This window comes from Silurus aristotelis (assembly GCF_946808225.1).
Source record: "Silurus aristotelis genome assembly, chromosome: 28".
Taxonomy (NCBI): Eukaryota; Metazoa; Chordata; class Actinopteri; order Siluriformes; family Siluridae; genus Silurus; species Silurus aristotelis.
The window spans coordinates 8206363-8227931 of NC_139601.1; the positions used below are offsets into that span (position 1 = coordinate 8206363).

Sequence of the window (21569 nt, forward strand, 5' to 3'; positions counted from 1 at the left end):
AAATAGAAACACCACTAGCAGCTAACTATACTTTGCAAGTTATAAACATTACTTAATGTTTAAATTAGCTTTATTTTGTAATCATTTAAACGTTACGTGAAATATTTAAGTTTTTATCTTTTGTTGCGATGGATTTTGCTGCACAGTAATATTAAAACGTGCACATTCTGTTGACTTCAGCCATATTAGGCTACATGGTTCTCCATCTGCTAATAACGTTACAGTACTAAAGGGCAGCTAAGAATTCTGATTAATTGCTACAACAGTAGTAAGTTAGATTAATTGATAACGTTCTGAAGAGATAATGATTTTTGAAAATCTCTGTGCAGAAGTTGTCATACACTAAAAAATAAAAAACATAAGTATAAATTCATTGTCTACCCTGAGTGTGTCTGCTCTTTCAAAACACCAGGTGGGTTGAAAACTCATTTATATAGGGTCCACACAAATTCTGATAAAACAACAGTACAAGCTACATTTAAATGTGACCTATGTGATTATCACAATGTTTGTGCTGAAAAAAACTTCATCAGGCATCTGGGTACACATCTAAAAAGGAATGAGACAGTGCAATGCCCATTTTTGCACTGTAATTTTAAAACTAATGTCTATATAACATTTCATAGCCACAACTTCAAACATCACCAAAAATGCAAAATAAGTGATTATAGTTCATCAGTTGTCAGTTCATCTTTTTATCAGCGTTTTTTTTCCCCATGGTTCTTATCCTTGTCCTGCTTGTCACAGTGCCATGTTTTTTTTTTTTTTGTTTTGTTTTTTGCTAGAGTTTGAGCTTTGATTTATTTTTTTATATTTGTACATATGCACAACAATTTTTCATGAAATTTGTATAATTCTTGGGACAGTGATTTGGAGGAGACCTACAGAAGAGGAGTGAAACTGTGCATCCTTGAAGTCATGGAGGACGATATCTCGCAGACAACAAAGACATGTCTAAACTTCGGCATCATTCTGGAGGAAACTGTGGTCATGCAGGACCTACCTGACTTTCCTACTGCTTTCATGGTACTCTTTGGACTTCTCTATGCACTGAACATTGAGTATTCAAAAGGACTAAAATACACATTTGAGGCAGTGCAGAACATCTTTGTGGGATTGGGTGAAAAGTGCACCAACAGAGTTCAGTCCCTGAAGAATAAGCTACTTACTGTATAGGCAGTTTAAGATGCTTTCAGTGTTGTTTAAAAGTTAGCCTTGAATTCTCTAAAAGTAAAATGCTTATGTTTACATTTGCTACTGTTTATCAAGATTTCATATACATATAACAGTGTTAATGCTTTGTAATACTGTTTTAACAGCAGTGTTTAGTTTTACTTGCAGTATTTCAATTTTCATTGTTGAATTGCTTTGGCTTAAATATTTTGAATTTTTAAGACTTGTACTGGGTTGAATTATCTAAAAAGCCAAATGCTTATTCTTTTACTTGATATTTTTTTATTCAATTGATATTTAAATGTTTCATGTTTAGGTGCGTCATTACTTTGTAGATGGATGCTCTTTTAAATTTAAAAAGTATTTGTAAAGTTTGTGTTTCTCATTAGCATTGGCAGTGTTTTGTAAAACTGTTTTACTGTATTGCAGTATTTCAATTTGCAGTGTTGCAAATTACACTTACCAACCAACTTTTGCCTCCAACAAAAATAAATGTTTTGTTAACATTGACTCACTGTTTTCAGTTTTTGACTTGGGCAATGTTATTGTAGTTTCCAGTCGTAACACATTATTACTTAGTACCAATTTCCAAAAGGATTTTTTTGTTCACTCAACTTCAGACATTGAGTTCTATAGACCAAAAATGTTGAATTGGCACAACTTAAAAAGGTTTGTTAAAAAATAGTTGCACCTCTCCACAACACTAACAATCTTAAGTTGACCCAGTTAAATATTTTTTGTATGACTGACAAATTAATTTCAGTCAGTATAACTGTTAGTTACAAAAGTTGAGTGAACAAAAAAAAAAAAAGCAGAAGGAAATTGGTACTAAGATTTTTTTTTTGTTGTTGTACTGGCTTAAAATATTTTACAGTGTAGAATTAATGCCAAAAAGTTATATCTTGGTCATCAGACCAGAGAATCCTTTTTCTCACCATCTTAGAGTCCTTCAGGTGTGTTTTTAACAAACTCCATGCAGGCTTTCATGTGTCTTGCACTGAGGAAAGGCTTCCGTCGGGCCACTCTGCCATAAAGCCCCAACTGGTAGAGGGCTGCAGTGATGGTTGACTTTCTATAACTTCCTCCCATCTCCCGACTGCCTCTTTGGAGCTCAGCCACAGTGATCTTTGGGTTCTTCTTTACCTCTCTCACCAAGGCTTTTCCCCCTCCGATAGCTCAGTTTGGCCAGACGGTCAGCTCTAGGAAGGTTTCTGGTCGTCCCAAACGTCTTCCATTTAAGGATTATGGAGGCCACTGTGCTTTTAGGAACCTTAAGTGCAGCAGACATATTTTTGTAATCTTGACCAGATCTGTGCCTTGCCACAATTCTGTCTCTGAGCTCTTCAGGCAGTTCCTTTGACCTTATGATGATTCTCATTTGCTCAGACATGATCAAATGTGATCTGTAAGGTCTTATATAGACAGGTGTGTGGCTTTCCTAAGTATAATCAAACACAGCTGGACTCAAATGAAGGTGTAGAACCATCTCAATGTCTGTCATTTACAACATTCTCCCAGAAGCATTGTGGCTTGTCAATATTCACTCAGTTAATATAGAAAAAAAAAATGTTTACTTTATGGCAGTAATGTCATGTTTTATTCCCCTTGAATAAAACAAAAAGTTGGATTTCACAGTAAAATGTAATAAGTAATAAATTAAACTACATTGACAAAGTAAGAAAAATATTTTGTATCACTGTCCACCATCCACTATTAAAATATACATATAGTACTGTGCACACATTTTAGGTAGGTGTGAAATAAATTCTGTAAAGTAAGAATACCTTCAACAATATAGTGTATTATTATCTTATCAATTAAAAATTGGAAAGTAAATGAACAGCAGAGAAATACAAATCAAATTTGTATCCTATGTTTGCATTCTTTGTTGATTAGCTTAGCCTTGTTTTCATGTTGGAGGTATGGCTTTATGGCCACAATTCCTCCCTGAAGACCACTCCTGGCCATACTTCTCTGGACAGTAGATCGGTGTGCCTGGGTCCCACTGGTTTTTGCAAGTTCTTTGCTAAAAGCACTGCTGGATATCTTCAGATGTCAAAAGGAAGTAAGCATAATGTGTTTTTCATCCACTGCATCAGATTTCCTTGGCCAACCACTGTGTCTATGGCCCTCATCATTGCCCACTTCTTTGTGCTTTTTAAAAAAATAATAAGTTCGAACAGCACATTCATTTTTGTAAGCGGTCGTACTTTACAGCATTTCTTCACACCTGCCTAAAATCTTTACATAGTACAAAATAGAGTACTGTATATCACATTTCACAGTGTTGATTGAATGATCAAAATATGATTTTATTATATATCTATCTAAAATATAACAAAATATATAAATATCTGTCTCTCTCTCTTCACAAGGAATCAAACTGAAGTGAACTAGCACTGTCTTTGCTTTCTATCGCTTTCAGTCTTTTCATCCTTCTTTGTCTTAAAGCCACTTTTGTTGCTTCACTGTATTTGAAATTCATGAAACTGTCCTGTTAATAGGTTTGCAATTCAAATAGGGGACACTGTAAAATCGTGTGGGCCTATATGAATAAACTAAGGAAAAATTATTATCGTACCTACATTTAAATATGGGTGACAATAATATTTACGCATGAACAAATAAGTTTAGTGATCTTTGTGACAAAAAATAGGGGCAAACTAAATAAAACGTGACTTTATTCACCCGCTAATTAAGGCAGGAGCATCGCTCTTGGTGATAGTTGGCTTCAGGCTGGTTTACTGGCGCTGCCATAGAAACGCGCACGCCTCTGCGCCGAGCCCATCTGGTCCTGAAGCGTTGGAGAGGGAAGATCCCTAAAACCCCCTAGGAAGAAAACTAGTTAAAGCCGGGAACATGTTTAAAGAGGGAAAGAACTAAACCCCATCATCGGTAAGAAATCGCGCGGCTTATTCGCTAGTGTTTTCGGCTCGAGATACGTCAGTGTAAGTTCGTGTAAGATAAAATGCGTCTTATTGTTGAGTAAACATTTGATTAATATTTTGTTAACTAACATTCGAGGTCGCAATCTGCAGTACTTATGTTGCTTTTACACACATTTTTAAACAAAGAATCAGCAGATCCTCTAAAACGAGTCAGAAAAGCTTAATATTCTCCGTTTATATGAATATTGTTTTTGGTCGGTGTAGCAGCCAAACAAAAAGCACTGTTTTTCTGTTTCTTTTCATTATTAAGAGACCTTCTCCTAATATCCTTAGATGCAGGAACACATTTAATTTACAGTTAATATATAATTATATTAGGTATTAAATCCTCTATTTAATATTTACTTAAATATAAACTAATAGCGAGTTGGTTCATGTACTAATCCCAGAGAGTTTCCCTTAACTGTCATGTGAATGTCATAAATTTATGCCTGAAAATATCACTTGCAGTACATGTTGTTTAGTTAAAGTGGATTACTTAAAAGTAGGGCAGTGCCCAAAAACAGGACAAAAATGGGTTACTGTTCATAATGACCCGACTGACATGAAGTAAATCATGCAAAAATAAATCACATACACATACTTCTTACTGTACTTAAGTAGATTGGCATCAGCATTTTATTTCAGTATTTATTTTTCTTTCTTTTACATTTTTACTTTCACTCATTAAATTTTTTTAAACAAATATCTGAACTCTCTACTTCTTACACTTTAAACCTGGCTCGTTACTTTAGTTTCAGTCTTTTTGGTGACATGATCAATATTTTTTATTTTCATTGCTCACAGTTTTCAACCCATCAACCTATTTCTTGTCATTGCACCACTTTTTTTTTTTATCTACCACTGGTGTAGAATTTCTTGGCTATCACACACCACAGACAAAGACTAGTCTACGAAGCTAACAACGACCATGGCAGAAGGCAACAGGGACAAGGGGCTAAAGTGGATGAGCCAGAGGGAGTTAGTGATGTAAACATGACTGAGAACAGAAACATTCCGATCAAATGATCAAAATCTTTTCTCTGCTTGTGTTCTATATGGTGGTTGTTCAGCCTGGATACATTCATTAGATTACAACATTTTAAATTATTTTATATCAATATATTAATATGATGTGAGGTCCAGTTAGGAGCATGACACTAAAACAGATAGTAGTAATGGCTACATTTTACTCAAGCACATCAGAGCCCAACTTCTTTACTTTTCCTTGAGTAAAAATGTGTAGTCAGTACTTTTACATTTATCAAAGTCTTTTAGTATCTGTACTTCTACTTGAGTGAAGGATGTGTGTACGATTGCTATCTTTGATTAATTTCACCCTTATAGCTTATTACTGAAATTTATTATTAGTGTTATCTATGGTCGATAAGAAGGATCAGTGTCAATTATGAAAGTAATCTGTCCATAGGAAACTGCAAATGGCAAATAATATTTCAAATGATGTTTTTAATGAATACCTAATCAGCTGTTTAATTCAAATTATTTATTTTACAGCATGTGTGATATAGTGTACCTTGTGTGTTGATTAATGCATTCACTGAAAAACATGTACAGTAGGTGTTCATTAATCATGCGTTTATAATGCTTCCATGAGTGTTAAGGTTGGCTCTTTATATTTTGTGATTTGTCCATGCCTTATCTCATCATTAGTTGTATTCATCTAAGTATGTAATTCAGGTATTAGTGCATGAATATTCATGTAGTGTGTTTTAGTGTGTTACCACATTTTAAAATGATACACTATGTAAACTAAATAGCAGGAAAGATGGCCAGAGTGATTCACTTTCTTTCTTTCTCTCACACTCTTTAACACACGCACACACACAGAGACAGCTGAGCCTCATGTCTTAGTCGAGGTGTGAATCTGTAGCACAGTCTGTTTCTTAATATCTGTGTCTGTGTTCAGTAATATGCTGCTTGCTTGCTTCACTGTTGGCAGTTGTAAGAGACAGTGTTAAAGATCGTGCACCATCCTCTTCCCTTTTCATTAACCCAATTTATTAGACCAGTCAAATGAGTCAGAAGTAAATTGGCAGTGACAGTTCTGTTTCTCACATCTGCTGCCCTGAACTCATTCTAAAGGGCCAATCACCATAAATGAAGTGCACACACACACACACACACACACACACACACACACACACACACACACACACACACACACACACACACACACACACACACACACACACTCACCCTCATTCACTCACTCACTCACTGAAGTGTTAAAAATTTAATACTGAACTGTAACTGAATTTGGTGTGTAGGAAATTAACACATTTTGGTACTTTTTTTTTTTTACTGTTTTTTTGTTTGTTCATGTGTTTTAAATTTTTAGATGCTATAAATTGCTGTGCAAAAAGTACAGTAGAAATCAAAAAGAAAATGTAGAAATCATTGCTAAAGTAAGCATTGCTATGGTCAATTTTATTACTGGAAAATATCTCATAAATCCTATAGTGAGGTACATGAAATTTTATCATGATTGCCTTAGGGGTTTTTGTTCATTTTTTTAGCTGTTATGCACAGATGTCCCTCGAATTACATAGCTCTGAAATAAACTGGATGTAATATCTGCAAGATTTTTATTACTATTAAGGGCAATCCTGTAATGCTGAATTAAGTCCTGATAATAACCAGGATATATAAAGAACCTGTTGCACAAGATATGCTAGAAGGTACATGCAGCAGAATCTGCTGCAGAATGTGAGAGAGGACAATTCTTGTTTTGTGGATCTTGTGTAAATTAGAATTTATATTGACTTGCAAAGTATCTCATATTGTATTTGAAAATATATTTGTTGTCCTGCCAATTTGTTTAATAAGTTGGTTTAATAAAAAGGCAAAAGAATATGCTTAAATAATAAATCCTGTTAGATCTTTTATACATTTAATTTATAACAACCAAAACATTCAATGAACATCCAATGAAAAATGAATAGAAATGTTTTTATAATAGAAATATAATCTAATTAACCATTTGTATTATTGTGCACACTTTTTGATAACCAGGCATATGACTTTGCTTAAAATTAACCAATCAAATTTAAACTCACATTCAGAAGTATTATCATAAGCCTTTAGTTCAGCTTTTTTTTAGTTGTTTTTTTTTAAGATTCTTTTACATTCATTTTGATTTTAACTGACTGCTCATAGGCTGTGTACTCAAGTATTTACACATGCACACCTCTATATAACTTTTTAAAAATCTTTTGTTTAATTTTGTTACATCTTAAATTGTTTCTGGAAAAAAGGTCAGGCAATTGGACAACAACACTACATATACTACATAAATTATGAATGGCTTGGTACTCATCAAGTTATTTCAGTACATCAAAACACAAATCGGGGTATATATACAGACAATAATTAAAGAAGGAATTAAAACTAGCTGTGAATGAAATAAAGTACAATCACCATTAGTCTATCTTCTTCTTCTTATTATTATTATTATTTCTTCTTCTTCTTCTTCTTTCTTCTTCTCCTTCTTCTTCTTTTGGCTGCTCCCTTAAGGGGTCGCCACAGCGGATCATCAATCACAATTAGTCTGTATTATATCATATTTTTGTTAACACACAATATATTGTTAGTTCCAGTAAACTCAGATACTTTTGTCTGCACTATGAATGACAAGAGTATTACTCGGACACAGTCTTTAAATTGTATCCTATAAAGAATATAGTACAATGCATATAGTCAAATTATATACATTATAAACATATTTATACTGTTGTTCATTTATGTTCTAAACTGTTTTAAATGTACTAAACTCCCACTACTATCTGTTCTGTGCAAAAGGAAAATAGGACAATGCTCCCACACAAGTGACAACAGTGGCTTAAAACATTAAACATAGTGACAAAACCCTTTTAGAATGAGAAAAATAGGAAGCCTAATAGGTTATTAATGAAGCCAACACTCTCAACCCTGAATTAGTTACAAGGCCTATGTGTAACGAGATATGTTTATAAAACCATACAGGTGAACAGCAGCTTTCTCAGGCTAAATTAGGAAAGGAAGGAAGCGCGCAGCCGGTGCAGGATATTGGAGTCCGGATGAAACGGAACATAAAGAGTCCTACATAAAGCCATAAACACACACAGCACGGAAAGTCCAACATAAACAATAACGAACGGGGAGTGAATGAGAGTGAGGGGTTTATGTAGGAGCGGGATGGAGTGATGATAAGCTTCAGGTGTGCATCATCAAACCTTGAGCTCTAGGAAGAGCGGAGGCATAGAGAGCCACCAAAGGGGGCGTGGAAGGTGGATCCCTGACATCCCCCCCCCCCAGCGGCACCTGACGCCCCAAACCCACAGACGTTTGGAGGGCCAGGGCACTCGGAGGAGGATCCTGGTGTTCATCCAGGGTCGAAAGGGACCCGGTCAGAAACTCCGCAGGACGGGAGAAGGCCGGCCGGGAAGGACCTGAGGCAGGGCGACAGCCCAGGCGGAGCGCAGGAACCAGACAATGCCCATCCCGAAGGCACAGGACGGCGTGTAGCTCGTTGCGGAGGCCAGAAATGGAGCGAAACCCCTGATGAAGATCAGAGCCAGGATGAAGGCCGGAGAAACGGTTCCAGCGGCGACCAGGGACGGAGAGCCGCCTGTAGCGGAGACCAGGGACGGAGGGACGTCTTCAGCGGAGTCTGGAGGCAGAGAGACAGCTCCAGCGTAGGATAGGGACCAAGCTGCACACGCAGCGAAGCCCCGAGGTTGAGCGACCTCCACAGCAGAGACCTGAGACCGAGTGATGCCCTCGGCGGTGATCAGGGCCGGATAGACGCCCACTGGGGAGGTCAGGATCTGAGCTACGTCCGTAGCAGAGATCGGAGTACAAGTGATGCACTCGGTGGAGACGGGGATCAAAAAAACGACCCCGGTGGTGTCCAGAGACCGAGGGACGTCCACGGCGGAGTTCAGAGGCGGGACGTCCCCATCGGAGGAGCTCTTTGGCGAGACGTCGCCAACGGAGGAGCCCGGGGGCGAGACGTCGCAGACGGTGGGGCCCAGGGGCGAGACGTCGCCGACGGAGGAGCTCAGAGGAGTGGCGCCGCCATCAAATGAGCTCAGAGGAGTGACGCCGCAATTGGAGGAGCTCAGAGAAGTGACCCCACCATCGGAGGAGCGCAGAGGCGAGGCGTCGCCATCGGAGGAGCTCAGAGACGAGGCGTCGCCATCGGAGGAGTTTAGAGGCGAGGCTTCGCCATCGGAGGAGCTCAGAGGCGAGGCGTCGCCATCGGAGGAGCTCAGAGGCGAGACGTCACCCTCAAGGAAGCTCGGGAGAGAGACGTCACCTTTGGAGGAGCTCGGGGGCGAGACGTCGCCATCGGAGGAGCCCGGAGGCGAGACGTCGCCATCGGAGGAGCCCGGAGGCGAGACGTCGCCATCGGAGGAGCCCGGAGGCGAGACGTCGCCATCGGAGGAGCCCGGAGGCGAGACGTCTTCATCGGAGCAGCTCGGAGGCGAGACGTCTTCATCGGAGGAGCTCGGAGGTGAGACGTTGCCATCGGCGGAGCTCGGAGGATAAATATCGCCATCGGGGGAGCTCTGGGGCGAGACCTCGCCTTTAAGGGAGCTTGGAGGCGTGACGTCGCCCTCGGAGGAACTTGGAGGTGTGACTTTGCCATCGGAGGAGAACAGAGGTGAGACGTTGCCATCGAAGGAGCACAGAGGCATGACATCACCTTTGGAGAAGCTTAGAGACGTGAAGTCGCCATCGGAGGAGCTCAGAGGCGTGACGTCACCATCGGAGGAGCTTGGGGCTATGGTGGCTCCGGAAGCAACCTGGGGCTGTCGGAGGACCTGTGGGTTGCCTTGCCACCGTCGTAGGCGGTCTGAGGCGATATGTCCTCATTCTTGCGGCCAGGCAGCGGTGCGACGACCCTCTTGCGACCAGGCGGCTGTTTGATATCCCTTTTGCGGCCAGGCGGTGGTACGACGCCCCTTTTGCGGCCAGGCGGCGGTACGACGTCCCTGTCTTGGCCTTGGGGTTGAGCTGAGTGTTCTGGGGAGCTCCGGGGCGGAACGGAGCTGTTCTGGAGGTCCTGGAGTGGAACTGAGTTAGCCTGGAGACCTTGGAGTGAGGAGGAGCTCTCCGCCGGGAATTCCAGATGACTCGCCGGGCCACGCTTACACGTTCCTGAGCCGGCGAGGATGAACCAGCAGCGTGCTTCCGGGTGTTTTCAGAGGCGGAGCTTGGCCGGCGCTTCATCGTGGCACAGCGAATCCTCCAACCGAGGTTTGGATCGCACCGGGACCACGGCAGCAACCCGATCATATCCCTTTCTTCTTTCTCCTTTTTTTTTTTTTTTTTTTGTGTATTCCTTTTCAGAGGTTCGTTATTCTGTCGGGGTGCAAATGAAACGGAGGTGGAAGCCGAAGTACGGTTCGCTCGGGTTTAATACAGCGAGTGAGGGAGAGAGATACACACAAGCACACACGCACACGCACACACACACGGCAGTCTTTGGTTAGAGAGAGTCCGAGGTGCGCTTGGGGAGCAGCGTAGCTGATCCGAGATGCGCTGAAAGGAAGTGCGCAGCCGGTGCAGGATATTGGAGTCCGGATGAAACGGAACATAGAGTCCTACATGAAGCCATAAACACACACAGCACGGAAAGTCCAACATAAACAATAACGAACGGGGAGTGAATGAGAGTGAGGGGTTTATGTAGGAGCGGGGTGGAGTGATGATAAGCTTCAGGTGTGCATCGTCAAACCTGGAGCTTCAGAGAGAGTGGAGGCATGAGTGATGAAGAGCTCCAGGTGTGCGTGATTAAACCTGGAGCTTTAGGGAGAGCGGAGGCATAGAGAGCCACCAAAGGGGGCGTGGCAGGTGGATCCCTGACATATTCATACGTTTTTTTTTTAAAACTGTTTTAACAGCAGTCAAATGTTTGTTAGTTTAAAGAATAAAGATTAACGAAAATGTGCATAGATATAAATGTTGTAAAAGTAATTGTAAAATACGTTTGTAATTTTCTTTAGAACTATATACATTCTGATGCATAGTATTTATCTATTATTATTATTAACATTAGTTAATAATTAGTTAATAATATCATCATATGTAATTGTTTTATTTTGTTTGTACTGTGTAAATCTGTGTTCGAAACTAATTGTATATCTGCTCATTTGGCCTGGTCACTCCTGTAAAATAGATTTTTAATCTCAGTGATTTTTTTCCTGGCTAAATGAAGGTTAAATAAATAAATAAAATGAATATTATGAACAAATTAATCTGATGTATAATGAACCTGGTGTATTATCTGTAAACATTTATAAATACATTGTAGCTAAATCTAAATGTATTTAGGCACAATTCCTTCAAGAAGCACCTACCCAGACAAATGCACATCACCAGTCTGGATCATGAGAATGATCTGCCAAGCATGGAAGATCACTCTGCCTGCACAACTGCCTCACTTGGCCACATCCAGACTAAATTGTACAAACAGAATATGCAGGAGTCTGACCAGTTGTTTAAGAATGGTGCAACCAAATCTTGTGGGAAGCTCAGTTATAGGCAGCCTCTAAATATTTGATAGGCCGATTTTTGTATGATTGTTTGACATTACCCTGCTGAAGCACTTTTATCATAAATGACACTCGAAACAGCCCTATATATTATTTTCTGTCCATTTTATCTTCACCAGATGGCTCCTATAATTTCCCACTGCTATTTGTGGTATGTGGCGTAGCACTACTGTCTATCATTGGCTTCACCAGCTGAAACCTGTGCTGGACATACTGATGTGGCAAGACTCTTCTGTCTTCCCACCCAGAGAGGCTGTCACCTAGAAATAGTGCTGGAGATCGTTACCCAGAGCAAACAGACATTATGGAGGAAAATAAACTAAAGAATCCTGGAAACATCCTGGAGAGAGCAGTAAAGATCAGTCACACATCACCAGACATCCCAGCAGATGTGGAGCTGTCCATGAAGGACCACTTGCTGAGACGTACTTGTATTTCACGGCAGACTACTGAACCAACCTCTTCAAACAGGTCAGCCCTGACTTAGGGCTTCTCATATTTGTCAAGCACTGCCATTACAGTAATTTTAGGTTGTGGTTGTTAACTTAATGCCTAGATTGCTCAATTTCTTCATGTTTAAACATAGTTTACTAGTGCATAAATTTCAGTTTAGTTATAGTAATTTTAATTAGTTTAATAAACCTGGTGTATTATCTGGAAACATTTATAAATAAATTGTAACTAAATCTAAATGTCTTTAGGCACAATTCCTTCAAGAAGCACCTACCCAGACAAATGCACCACATCACTAGTCTGGACCATGAGAATGATTTGCCAGGCATGGAAGATCACTCTGCCTGCACAATTGCCTCACTGGGCCGCATCCAGCCAGAACTGTACAAACAGAACATGCAGGAGTCTGACCAGTCATTTAAGAATGATGCAACCGAATCTTGTGGCAAAATCTATTTTGCACTCAAATATGATTACGAGGGTGAGCTGCTGCTTGTCACCATTGTCAAGGCAGAAGGCCTGCCTGCCAAGGACATTTGTGGCAGCTCAGATCCGTATGTTAAGATATACTTGCTGCCAGATCGCAAGCACAAGTTCCAGACTCGTGTGCATTGCAAAACCCTCAACCCTACATTTGATGAGACCTTTCAATTTCCAGTTCCTTATGAGCAGGTGACCACAAGAAAACTGCACCTGAGTGTATTTGACTTTGACCGCTTCTCACGACATGACATGATTGGCGAAGTATTACTTGATAACCTCTTCGAAGTGTCTGATCTTTCCAGGGAGACGTTCATCTGGAAAGACATTCAGTGTGCCACTAATGTAAGTAAATCCATTTTTTAAATAATGTAATAAGTTCAAGCAGGACCCTGCTCAGCTGCTGACTTATTACGTTCAGCTGATCAAATGATCTGGTCTACTAATGTGATTGTCACGCTAATACATCTAATAGAAATGTAGAAAATTGTTACTTAGTCTGAAGTGCATGCCCATAGTGTGAGAACTCACTTCTGTGTTTACATAGTCATGTGCTCCATTCAGTTTATGTTCTTTCCCCAACCATCACGTCATATCATTTGTCATTCTTTATATATCCATCTGTTTACAGGTGCTCTCTATTTCTGTGTTAATCAATTCATACCCCTTTTTATATACCCCCTTTGTTTCAGTCTCGTATTCAAGAAGTAACTTGTTCAGTTTAGCTGTTATTACTGAGTCATTTAAGTTTATGTTTCATGTTTTACCAGTTTCCTGATCACATTTCTGCTTTTCGTTTATACCCCCATAACTATAGCCTGTTTCACGTTTGTTTACTTGTAATATAATAAACCCAGCACTTTTGCTATTGTGCATTCATTGCATAGAGGACAAATTACTTCACCCAGGACTGTGCACAGGCAAAAAAAGGGGGAACTAAATGGGGTGGGTACTTGTTAATACAAATCATCCAGTTATTAGAATTACACAATTAAAAGAGAAGGCACTCTGTAATAATTTTAGACTTTATTATAGATGTTCTTATCTGTTTTGAACAGTTAAGTTAAAATTTAACAGTTAAGTTAGAATTTCTCTATTCCTTTTTCCAGCAAAACTTTTTTATTAGGGACTTTATTATATACTAATAAAGAAATCATTTAAAACATTTATATTACCAGTACCTTTTCTTTTTTTGGCCTAACTATTTATAGACCTTCTATTAATATGGTTTGAAAAAAATATTATAATTATGATGTGATGGAATACTAATAGTGATTGTAGTGATTCAAAGTGATTATAATGTGACCTAATACCTAATTACAGGTATTTAAGTGTGACATACTGCTAAATGCTCTATATGTTTACCTGCTTGCTTTCTGTATTTGTCATTTTGAACTGCATTTCCCCTTTTCTGTCTCTGTCCTTTTTTTTGTGAAGGTATTGTTTTTTTTTTACATTTTTCTTTCTGTCTACAAAGTGTGCCACCAACAACAAATTTGGTGTTATTTAAAATATATCTGATTCGGTACAATAGTTTGATTAGACATTATAATTCTAAGAATGTGAATATATTGTAGGAAAAAAAAAAACTTATTTAGTGGATCAGCCACTGACTGTAATGTGAATTGTAATGCATCAACCTGTTAATGTAACAACTTTCGGGAACTGTTGTCTCCACTCTGAGCGATCACTCAGATTGTGAGTGACTTTGAGCGTGGAAACAGAGCATAGTCAGTGGCTCTTTAGCAGAGTGGTAACAGAACTCTTTGAGCTGTTTGATTGCTGATAAGGGCCACAGGTGGGAAGTAACGGAGTACAAATACTTCGTTACTGTACCTAAGTAGATTTTTCTGGTATCAGTATTTTACTCCACTATTTATTTTTCAGACAACTTTTTACTTTTACTCATTACATTTTTACACAAATATCTGTACTTTTTACTTCTTACATTTTCAAAACCGGCTCGTTACTTCAGTTTTAATCCATTGATTTGGTGAAATATATATTTTTTATTTTCACTGCGCGCCGATTTCAGCCGAACAACCGATTTCCTGTTACAGCACGTCTTTTTCAATCCGCTGCTGTATTCTGCTCTCACTCTTTACGAAGATAAGAATCAGCAGGCCAGAAGGCAGTAAGAAGTTTGGGGTTCACTTGGATGAGACAGAGGGAGTCAGTGATGTAAACATGACTGAGAACAGACACATTCATGATCATCATCTTTTCTCTGCTTGTGTCCTATATGTGGATGTTCAGCCTGAATACATTCATTCGGTAACAACATTTTTAATTCGTTTTGTATTAATATATACAGTACAGACCAAAAGTTTGGACACACCTTCTCATTCAAAGAGTTTTCTTTATTTTCTTTATTTGACTATGAAAATTGTAGATTCACACTGAAAACTATCAAAACTATGAATTAACACATGTGGAATTATATATGGAATTATATACATAACAAAAAAGTGTGAAACAACTGAAAAATGTCATATTCTAGGTTCTTCAAAGTAGCCACCTTTTGCTTTGATTACTGCTTTGCACACTCTTGGCATTCTCTTGATGAGCTTCAAGAGGTAGTCACCTGAAATGGTCTTCCAACAGTCTTGAAGGAGTTCCCCGAGAGATGCTTGGCACTTGTTGGCTCTTTTGCCTTCACTCTGCGGTCCAGCTCACCCCTAAACCATCTCGATTGGGTTCAGGTCCGGTGACTGTGGAGGCCAGGTCATCTGGCGCAGCACCCCATCACTCTCCTTCTTGGTCAAATAGCCCTTGATGCCTTCAGTGTGACTCTACAATTTTCATAGTCATGAAAATAAAGAATACTCTTTGAATGAGAAGGTGTGTCCAAACTTTTGGTCTGTACTGTACATATTTGGCTGTCAAAATTAAAATGATTGTAAACGGCACTAGATTTTATTAACACGCCATCAATTCAGGGCGCATTTCTGTTTTTACCATTTTTGTAAAAATACATAAATAAATAACTAAATATAAAAGAGGCGAAATTAAAACCTCCAGCAAAGCATACACTCATTCACGACGTCCCTTCTTTACTTCGATATACAATAAATAAATAAACTCCACCGAAAAATAATTGTAATCAGTAAACTTTTGTTTTATTTTTGCACAAAGTCTCAAATCAAACACCAAATCCACCATGTTTTACACAATTTACCCTCTGGGTGGCGTTTTGTGGGTTTTTTTCTCTCATAATGGCGACACGAACATAAATTACTGTCTTTATTGATCGTGCAGATAAAAACAATACATCATTCAAATCTGTAAAATGTCTATGATTATATATATATATATAAAAGCTTCTTGACTTGAAGAGGTGCACTTTCTCCGGTATCACCTCATTAACTGTTCGTGTGGAAACATAGCAAAGGCTCTTAATGATGTCCACACATCTCTGCACTGTTATAGCCTTTATATTTAATCACTGTACATATGCTTATATATATATCACATGCTGTAAATATGCTACATATTTATCTGCACTATTTGCACGATCGCTACTTTTTGCACTTCTGGTAGATGCCAAACTGCATTTTGTTGCTGTGTACCTGTACAATGCAATGACAATGTTCTATCTATCTATCTATCTATCTATCTATCTATCTATCTATCTATCTATCTATCTATCTATCTATCTATCTATCTATCTATCTATCTATCTATCTATCTATCTATCTATCTATGTCTGTCTGTCTGTCTGTCAAATAGTAATATGATGTGAGGTAGAGTTAACAGCTAAAACGGGTAGAAGTAACTACTTTTTACTTAAGTACATGTCAGAGCCAAGACTTCTTTACTTTCACTTAAGTAAAAAGGTATAATCAGTACTTCAACTTTTACCCAAGTATTTTAAAACATGAGTATCTGTACTTCTACTTAAGTAATGGATGTGTGCACTTTTGCCACCTCTGATAAGGGCAGAGTGGCAGTAGCTCTAGCCACCAGGCACCCTGTGCACGGCCCTGACTTCTCCCATATCATGAATGCAGTGGGTAAGAAAGTAGGTATCTTCATTCCACAGCTTGATTCTGTTCACTTCCTTCAATGCACATTTCTTGTTCCTCCTGCACTGTATGATTGGGCAAAGCTACTGATCACCAAAGGTAATGGGGAGATTGGCACAGTGGCTTGGTTTGTTAGTCTGATCATGATGGTTTCTCTTGGGCCCAAGCCTGACCTAATGGTCTCTTTCGAGGGATTCAGTCTGTCTGATGTGCCAAACCATGGATGCCACATACTCTGGACTGAAGAGGAGAAGAACCACCGGACCTGTTATCAGTGCTCAGTTCAGAATCCTAAATCTCTGATACTAATTAGGTGTATTAGTGCCTATGGAATGGGCAGCTTTCACCTCTGTAAATGCAAAATTATTGGTGGAAGCAGTGGCAGGCCGTGCATTTAGAACCTGGGCCTTTAGTGGGGACTTACCCTACTTAATCCACCTCTTAATACCACCACTATCGCATCACGATTATAGAAACCATCAATACTATACAAAAATGCAATATAACAACGGGTGGCATTAAAGAGAGAGAGGCATTTTGCACCATTTTACTAAAGCAAGAAACCCAGTTAAGACAACTCCAACCTCTACACTACAACCGCAACTGTACCACGTACATCATCTGGAACAGTTCAGAATCTATATTTGTCTAATAACATGACAATATTTCAAAATGTAAATAAAATACAACTTACTCACCAAAGATTCAGATTTATAATTTGCACTGCTCCTCAGAGGCTGTAAGCCAGTGGTACCGCTTGTATTCACTGGTCTGGAAGTGGTGAACAAACCCTTTCCCGGGCTGAGACAAGCTAGCTAGCTTTGGGGTGGGCCGACTTCTCCTCACGATGTCTAGCTTTTCTTGGAAATGGATTTTTAAGTAGAGGGTATAGAGGGTATATAAGTTTGGAAAAGGCATTCGACTGTGTCCCTCGCGGCGGCCTGTGGAGGGTGCTCCGGGAGTATGGGATCAGGGGCCCTTTACTAAGGGCTGTCCGGTCCCTGTATGACCGAAGCAGGAGCTTGGTTCGCATTGCCGGCAGTAAGTCAGACTTGTTCCCGGTGCATGTTGGACTCCGGCAGGGCTGCCCTTTGTCACCGGTTCTGTTCATAATTTTTATGGACAGAATTTCTAGGCACAGCCAGGGGTCGGAGGGTGTCCGGTTTGGTGACGACACGATTTCATCTTTGCTCTTTGCAGATGATGTTGTCGTGTTGGCTTCATCAGACCAGGGCCTTCAGCATGCACTGGGAGGGTTTGCAGCCGAGTGTGAAGCGGCTGGGATGAGAATCAGCACCTCCAAATCCGAGGCCATGGTCCTCAGTCGGAAAAGGGTGGCTTGCCCACTTCAGGTTGGTGGGGAGTTCCTGCCGCAAGTGGAGGAGTTTAAGTATCTTGGGGTTTTGTTCACGAGTGAGGGAAGGGTGGAACGGGAGATTGACAGACGGATCGGTGCAGCGTCTGCAGTAATGCGGTCGTGGTGAAGAAGGAGCTGAGCCGCAAGGCGAAACTCTCGATTTACCGGTCAATCTACGTTCCTACTCTCACCTATGGTCATGAGCTCTGGGTCATGACCGAAAGGACAAGATCCCGGATACAGGCGGCCGAAATGTGCTTTCTCCGCAGGGTGGCTGGGCGATCCCTTAGAGATAGGGTGAGAAGCTCAGTCACTCGGGAGGAGCTCAGAGTAGATCCGCTGCTCCTCCACATCGAGAGGGGTCAGCTGAGGTGGCTCGGGCATCTGTTCCGGATGCCTCCTGGACGCCTTCCTGGGAAGGTGTTCCGGGCGCGTCCCACTGGGAGGAGACCCCGGGGAAGAACTAGGACACGCTGGAGAGACTATGTCTCCCGGCTGGCCTGGGAACGCCTTGGTGTCCCCCCGGAAGAGCTGGAAGAAGTGTCTAGGGAGAGGGAAGTCTGGGCATCTTTGCTTAGACTGCTGCCCCCACAACCCGGCATCGGATAAGCGGGAGAAGATGGATGGATGGATGGATTTTTAAGTATGTCCGAGACCAAATCAATTTCACTCCTTCCGTAGGTGTAAAAACGTCTATCTCAGATGCATTCATGTGTGAACTGCGCTACACACGTGTTTTGCCATTTGAACTTGGCTGTAACAGTTTCCCTCTGATCAACCAATCAGAGGACGGAAAAATGTTGACGCTAGTCTGTGAGGCGAATATGAAATCTGATTGGTTAAAGAAACAGACACGTTGCTTATTTTCACTATGGCTAAAGAGCCAGCAGTACTGACTTTGCAGGCCCTGGGCAGATTAGATTGTTATGGCAGCGCATAGAGGCTGAAATCTGATTAGACAAAAAACTAACATCCTTATACTGGAAACAGTGCAGCCAAGAGAAACGCTACAAAATGAAGAGAATAAAATGTTGGGAATAAATTAATAACATTTCTTGGAACAAATATTAGAATTTAGGTAAATATAGGCCAGTGATTCAGAGAAGGTTTTGCTGGCCCTGACCGCCCGCCACTGGGTGGAAGAGTATATACAGGTTTTAGAGCAGCATATGTTTCTTTCCTGTTGACGTCTTTTTTAGGGAAAGCCTTGCATATTTCAGCAAGACAATGGTAAACCACATACTGCATCTATACAACAGCATGTCTTTGTAGTAGAATAGTCTGTGTGCTGAACTGGCCTGTCTGCAGTCCTGAATTTTTACCAATTGAAAACAATTGGCACATAATGAAATGTAAAATATGATGAAAAAAAAACAAGGACTGACACATAGAAAATATGTTTTTTATTCTAAAGAGAAGATGGGTGTATGCATTTGCAAATCATTACATTCTGTTTTTATTTACAATGAACACTGCATTCCAACATTTTTGTAATTGGGGTTATATATGTCATAACATACTGCATATAAAATATATAACAATCTGTATATTCTACAGATTGTGTGTGTGTGTGTGTGTGTGTGTGTGTGTGTGTGTGTGTGTGTGTGTGTGTCTTAGGAAAGAGTTGATCTGGGTGAGATAATGTTCTCCCTTTGCTACCTGCCCACTGCAGGACGACTTACTATTACAGTCATCAAGTGCAGAAACCTCAAAGCCATGGATATAAATGGTTACTCAGGTATATATTTGTGTATGGGTTAAAATTACATGATCACAACAACACACAGTTGAGAAAGATATGTAGCACTTTTTTTGCTTTCAGATCCATATGTGAAAATATCACTAATCTGTGATGGAAAGCGACTGAAGAAGAAAAAAACAGCAACAAAGAAGAACACCTTGAATCCCACTTACAATGAAGCCATCACCTTTGACATTCCTCCAGAAAATATGGATCAAATCAGCTTAGATGTATCTGTCATGGACTATGATTTGTAAGAGCATTGTTTAACTTTATATAACATGAAATTAAAGTGTTCATATTTTTCTTTCAAATAAATACACTTGCTAAAATGTCTGATGTGTTTAACACACTTTTTTTTTTTTTTTTTTTAATGGGCAGAGTGGGACATAATGAGGTCATAGGTGTGAACCGTGTTGGCAGCTGTGCTGAGGGAATGGGTAGAGACCACTGGAATGAGATGTTAGCTTACCCTCGTAAACCCATCACTCACTGGCATCCACTAATAGAGCCTAAGAAATCTGCAAAAGAGGTGATTATGATGCTTATATGCTAACCATAAACATAAAATTTATAATATCTATATCAACATGGTTATTGATATAGAGTTACATTGCACCAAACCCTGACTCTCCTTTCTGTCTGCTTTAGTGGAAGACTCACACTTCAAGCTTTGGCTGCCAGGGGTCATGTCCATTTCCTCGACTTCCTTCCAGCTAATAGTTAAGAGGCCAATAGCACTGCTCTGAAAGGCTTCTAAAAATCTATTAGGAGTCTGTAAAAATAGATCATGAGATGGTCTGTAATTTAAAGTCTGCCTTACTGACATGATATTTTTTATTGTTTGTGCTTTAGCAGTCAACATTTTCTGTGAGCAGATGAATTTATAAAGTCAGCATATCGAATTATGTTTAAAGTATGGAATCAACACAACACATGCATATTTGGCCCTTTGTGTTATATTTATCTCTTTTTACACAGAATGCAGGTGTTAAATTTACATTATAAATGTGACCTCAAAGTGCAGCATCTCAGCTTCATTTCGAGGGATTTACACACAAACAACCAAGAATTTTAGATTTGCAAACAAGTACATTAGACTTTAAATGCAGTCTGTGACTTCCTGATACAGACATTAATCGATTCTAGTTTTCTTGCCTGGTGATGCCTTGCCAGGCCTGTAGTGCATCTGTCTATAGTTTCTGCTTGTTCTTGGGGTATGTCACCTGCATTTTTGCCCTCATCCTGTGAAAATGCATGCTCACTTAAATTCACTAAGCTCACTTGACTGATGGGCACTGCAGAAAATTACACAGTTCGACACTTCCACAGGACATTCCACACTTTTTGTCTCAGGAGAACATACTGTGTATAAAATTATGTAATTCCTATACTATTCACCCAATTTAAATATAAGTACCCTTAATGATTTTGTAATTAACACATTAATTTATTGTTGATTAATGCCCTGATTAAATGCTTTACAATGTAATGTACAGCTATTATTACTAAGATATGGATGTATGTATGCACATTACATTTTTGTTCAAACGGCTATAGATGTATATCTGTTAAATAGGTACGAGAAATTGCTAAAATAAAGCAAAATACTCTTTGATTCATTATATAAATATTTCAGATTGGCTAGTATTTGTGTTTATTTGACATTATAGCCATTTATTGTTCAGTTGGCAAGTGAAGTGTAGTTGGCCTACAGTATAAGCTGTGTGTGCGGTGTGTTTTGCTGGTAAAGCAATATGGGAAACTATTGCAGATAAGTTATTGGAAAACTAAAATTTGATGAAGCAATTCCTTTAGCAATAGCTTTAGCAATAGCATTGAAAAATATTTATA

The 21569-nt window shown here is 39.7% G+C and overlaps 1 protein-coding gene across 3 annotated transcripts; it reads left to right on the top strand.

Annotated features, from left to right (window-relative positions):
- The first annotated feature begins 3871 nt into the window (after window positions 1-3871).
- syt6b (synaptotagmin VIb) lies at window positions 3872-21353 on the top strand. 3 transcript variants are annotated; one of them, XM_083534241.1, is made up of 7 exons: window positions 3872-4068; window positions 11779-12130; window positions 12361-12937; window positions 19592-19712; window positions 19797-19968; window positions 20097-20247; window positions 20367-21353. In XM_083534241.1, the coding sequence occupies exons 2-7, from the start codon at window positions 11964-11966 to the stop codon at window positions 20433-20435; spliced, it is 1257 nt and encodes a 418-aa protein (XP_083390367.1). In that variant the 5' UTR covers window positions 3872-4068; window positions 11779-11963; the 3' UTR covers window positions 20436-21353. The 3 variants fall into 3 exon arrangements, with proteins under 3 accessions (XP_083390367.1, XP_083390369.1, XP_083390368.1); XM_083534243.1 differs by having other exon boundaries at window positions 3945-4068; window positions 11908-12130; XM_083534242.1 differs by having other exon boundaries at window positions 4011-4121.
- The last annotated feature ends 216 nt before the right edge of the window (window positions 21354-21569 follow it).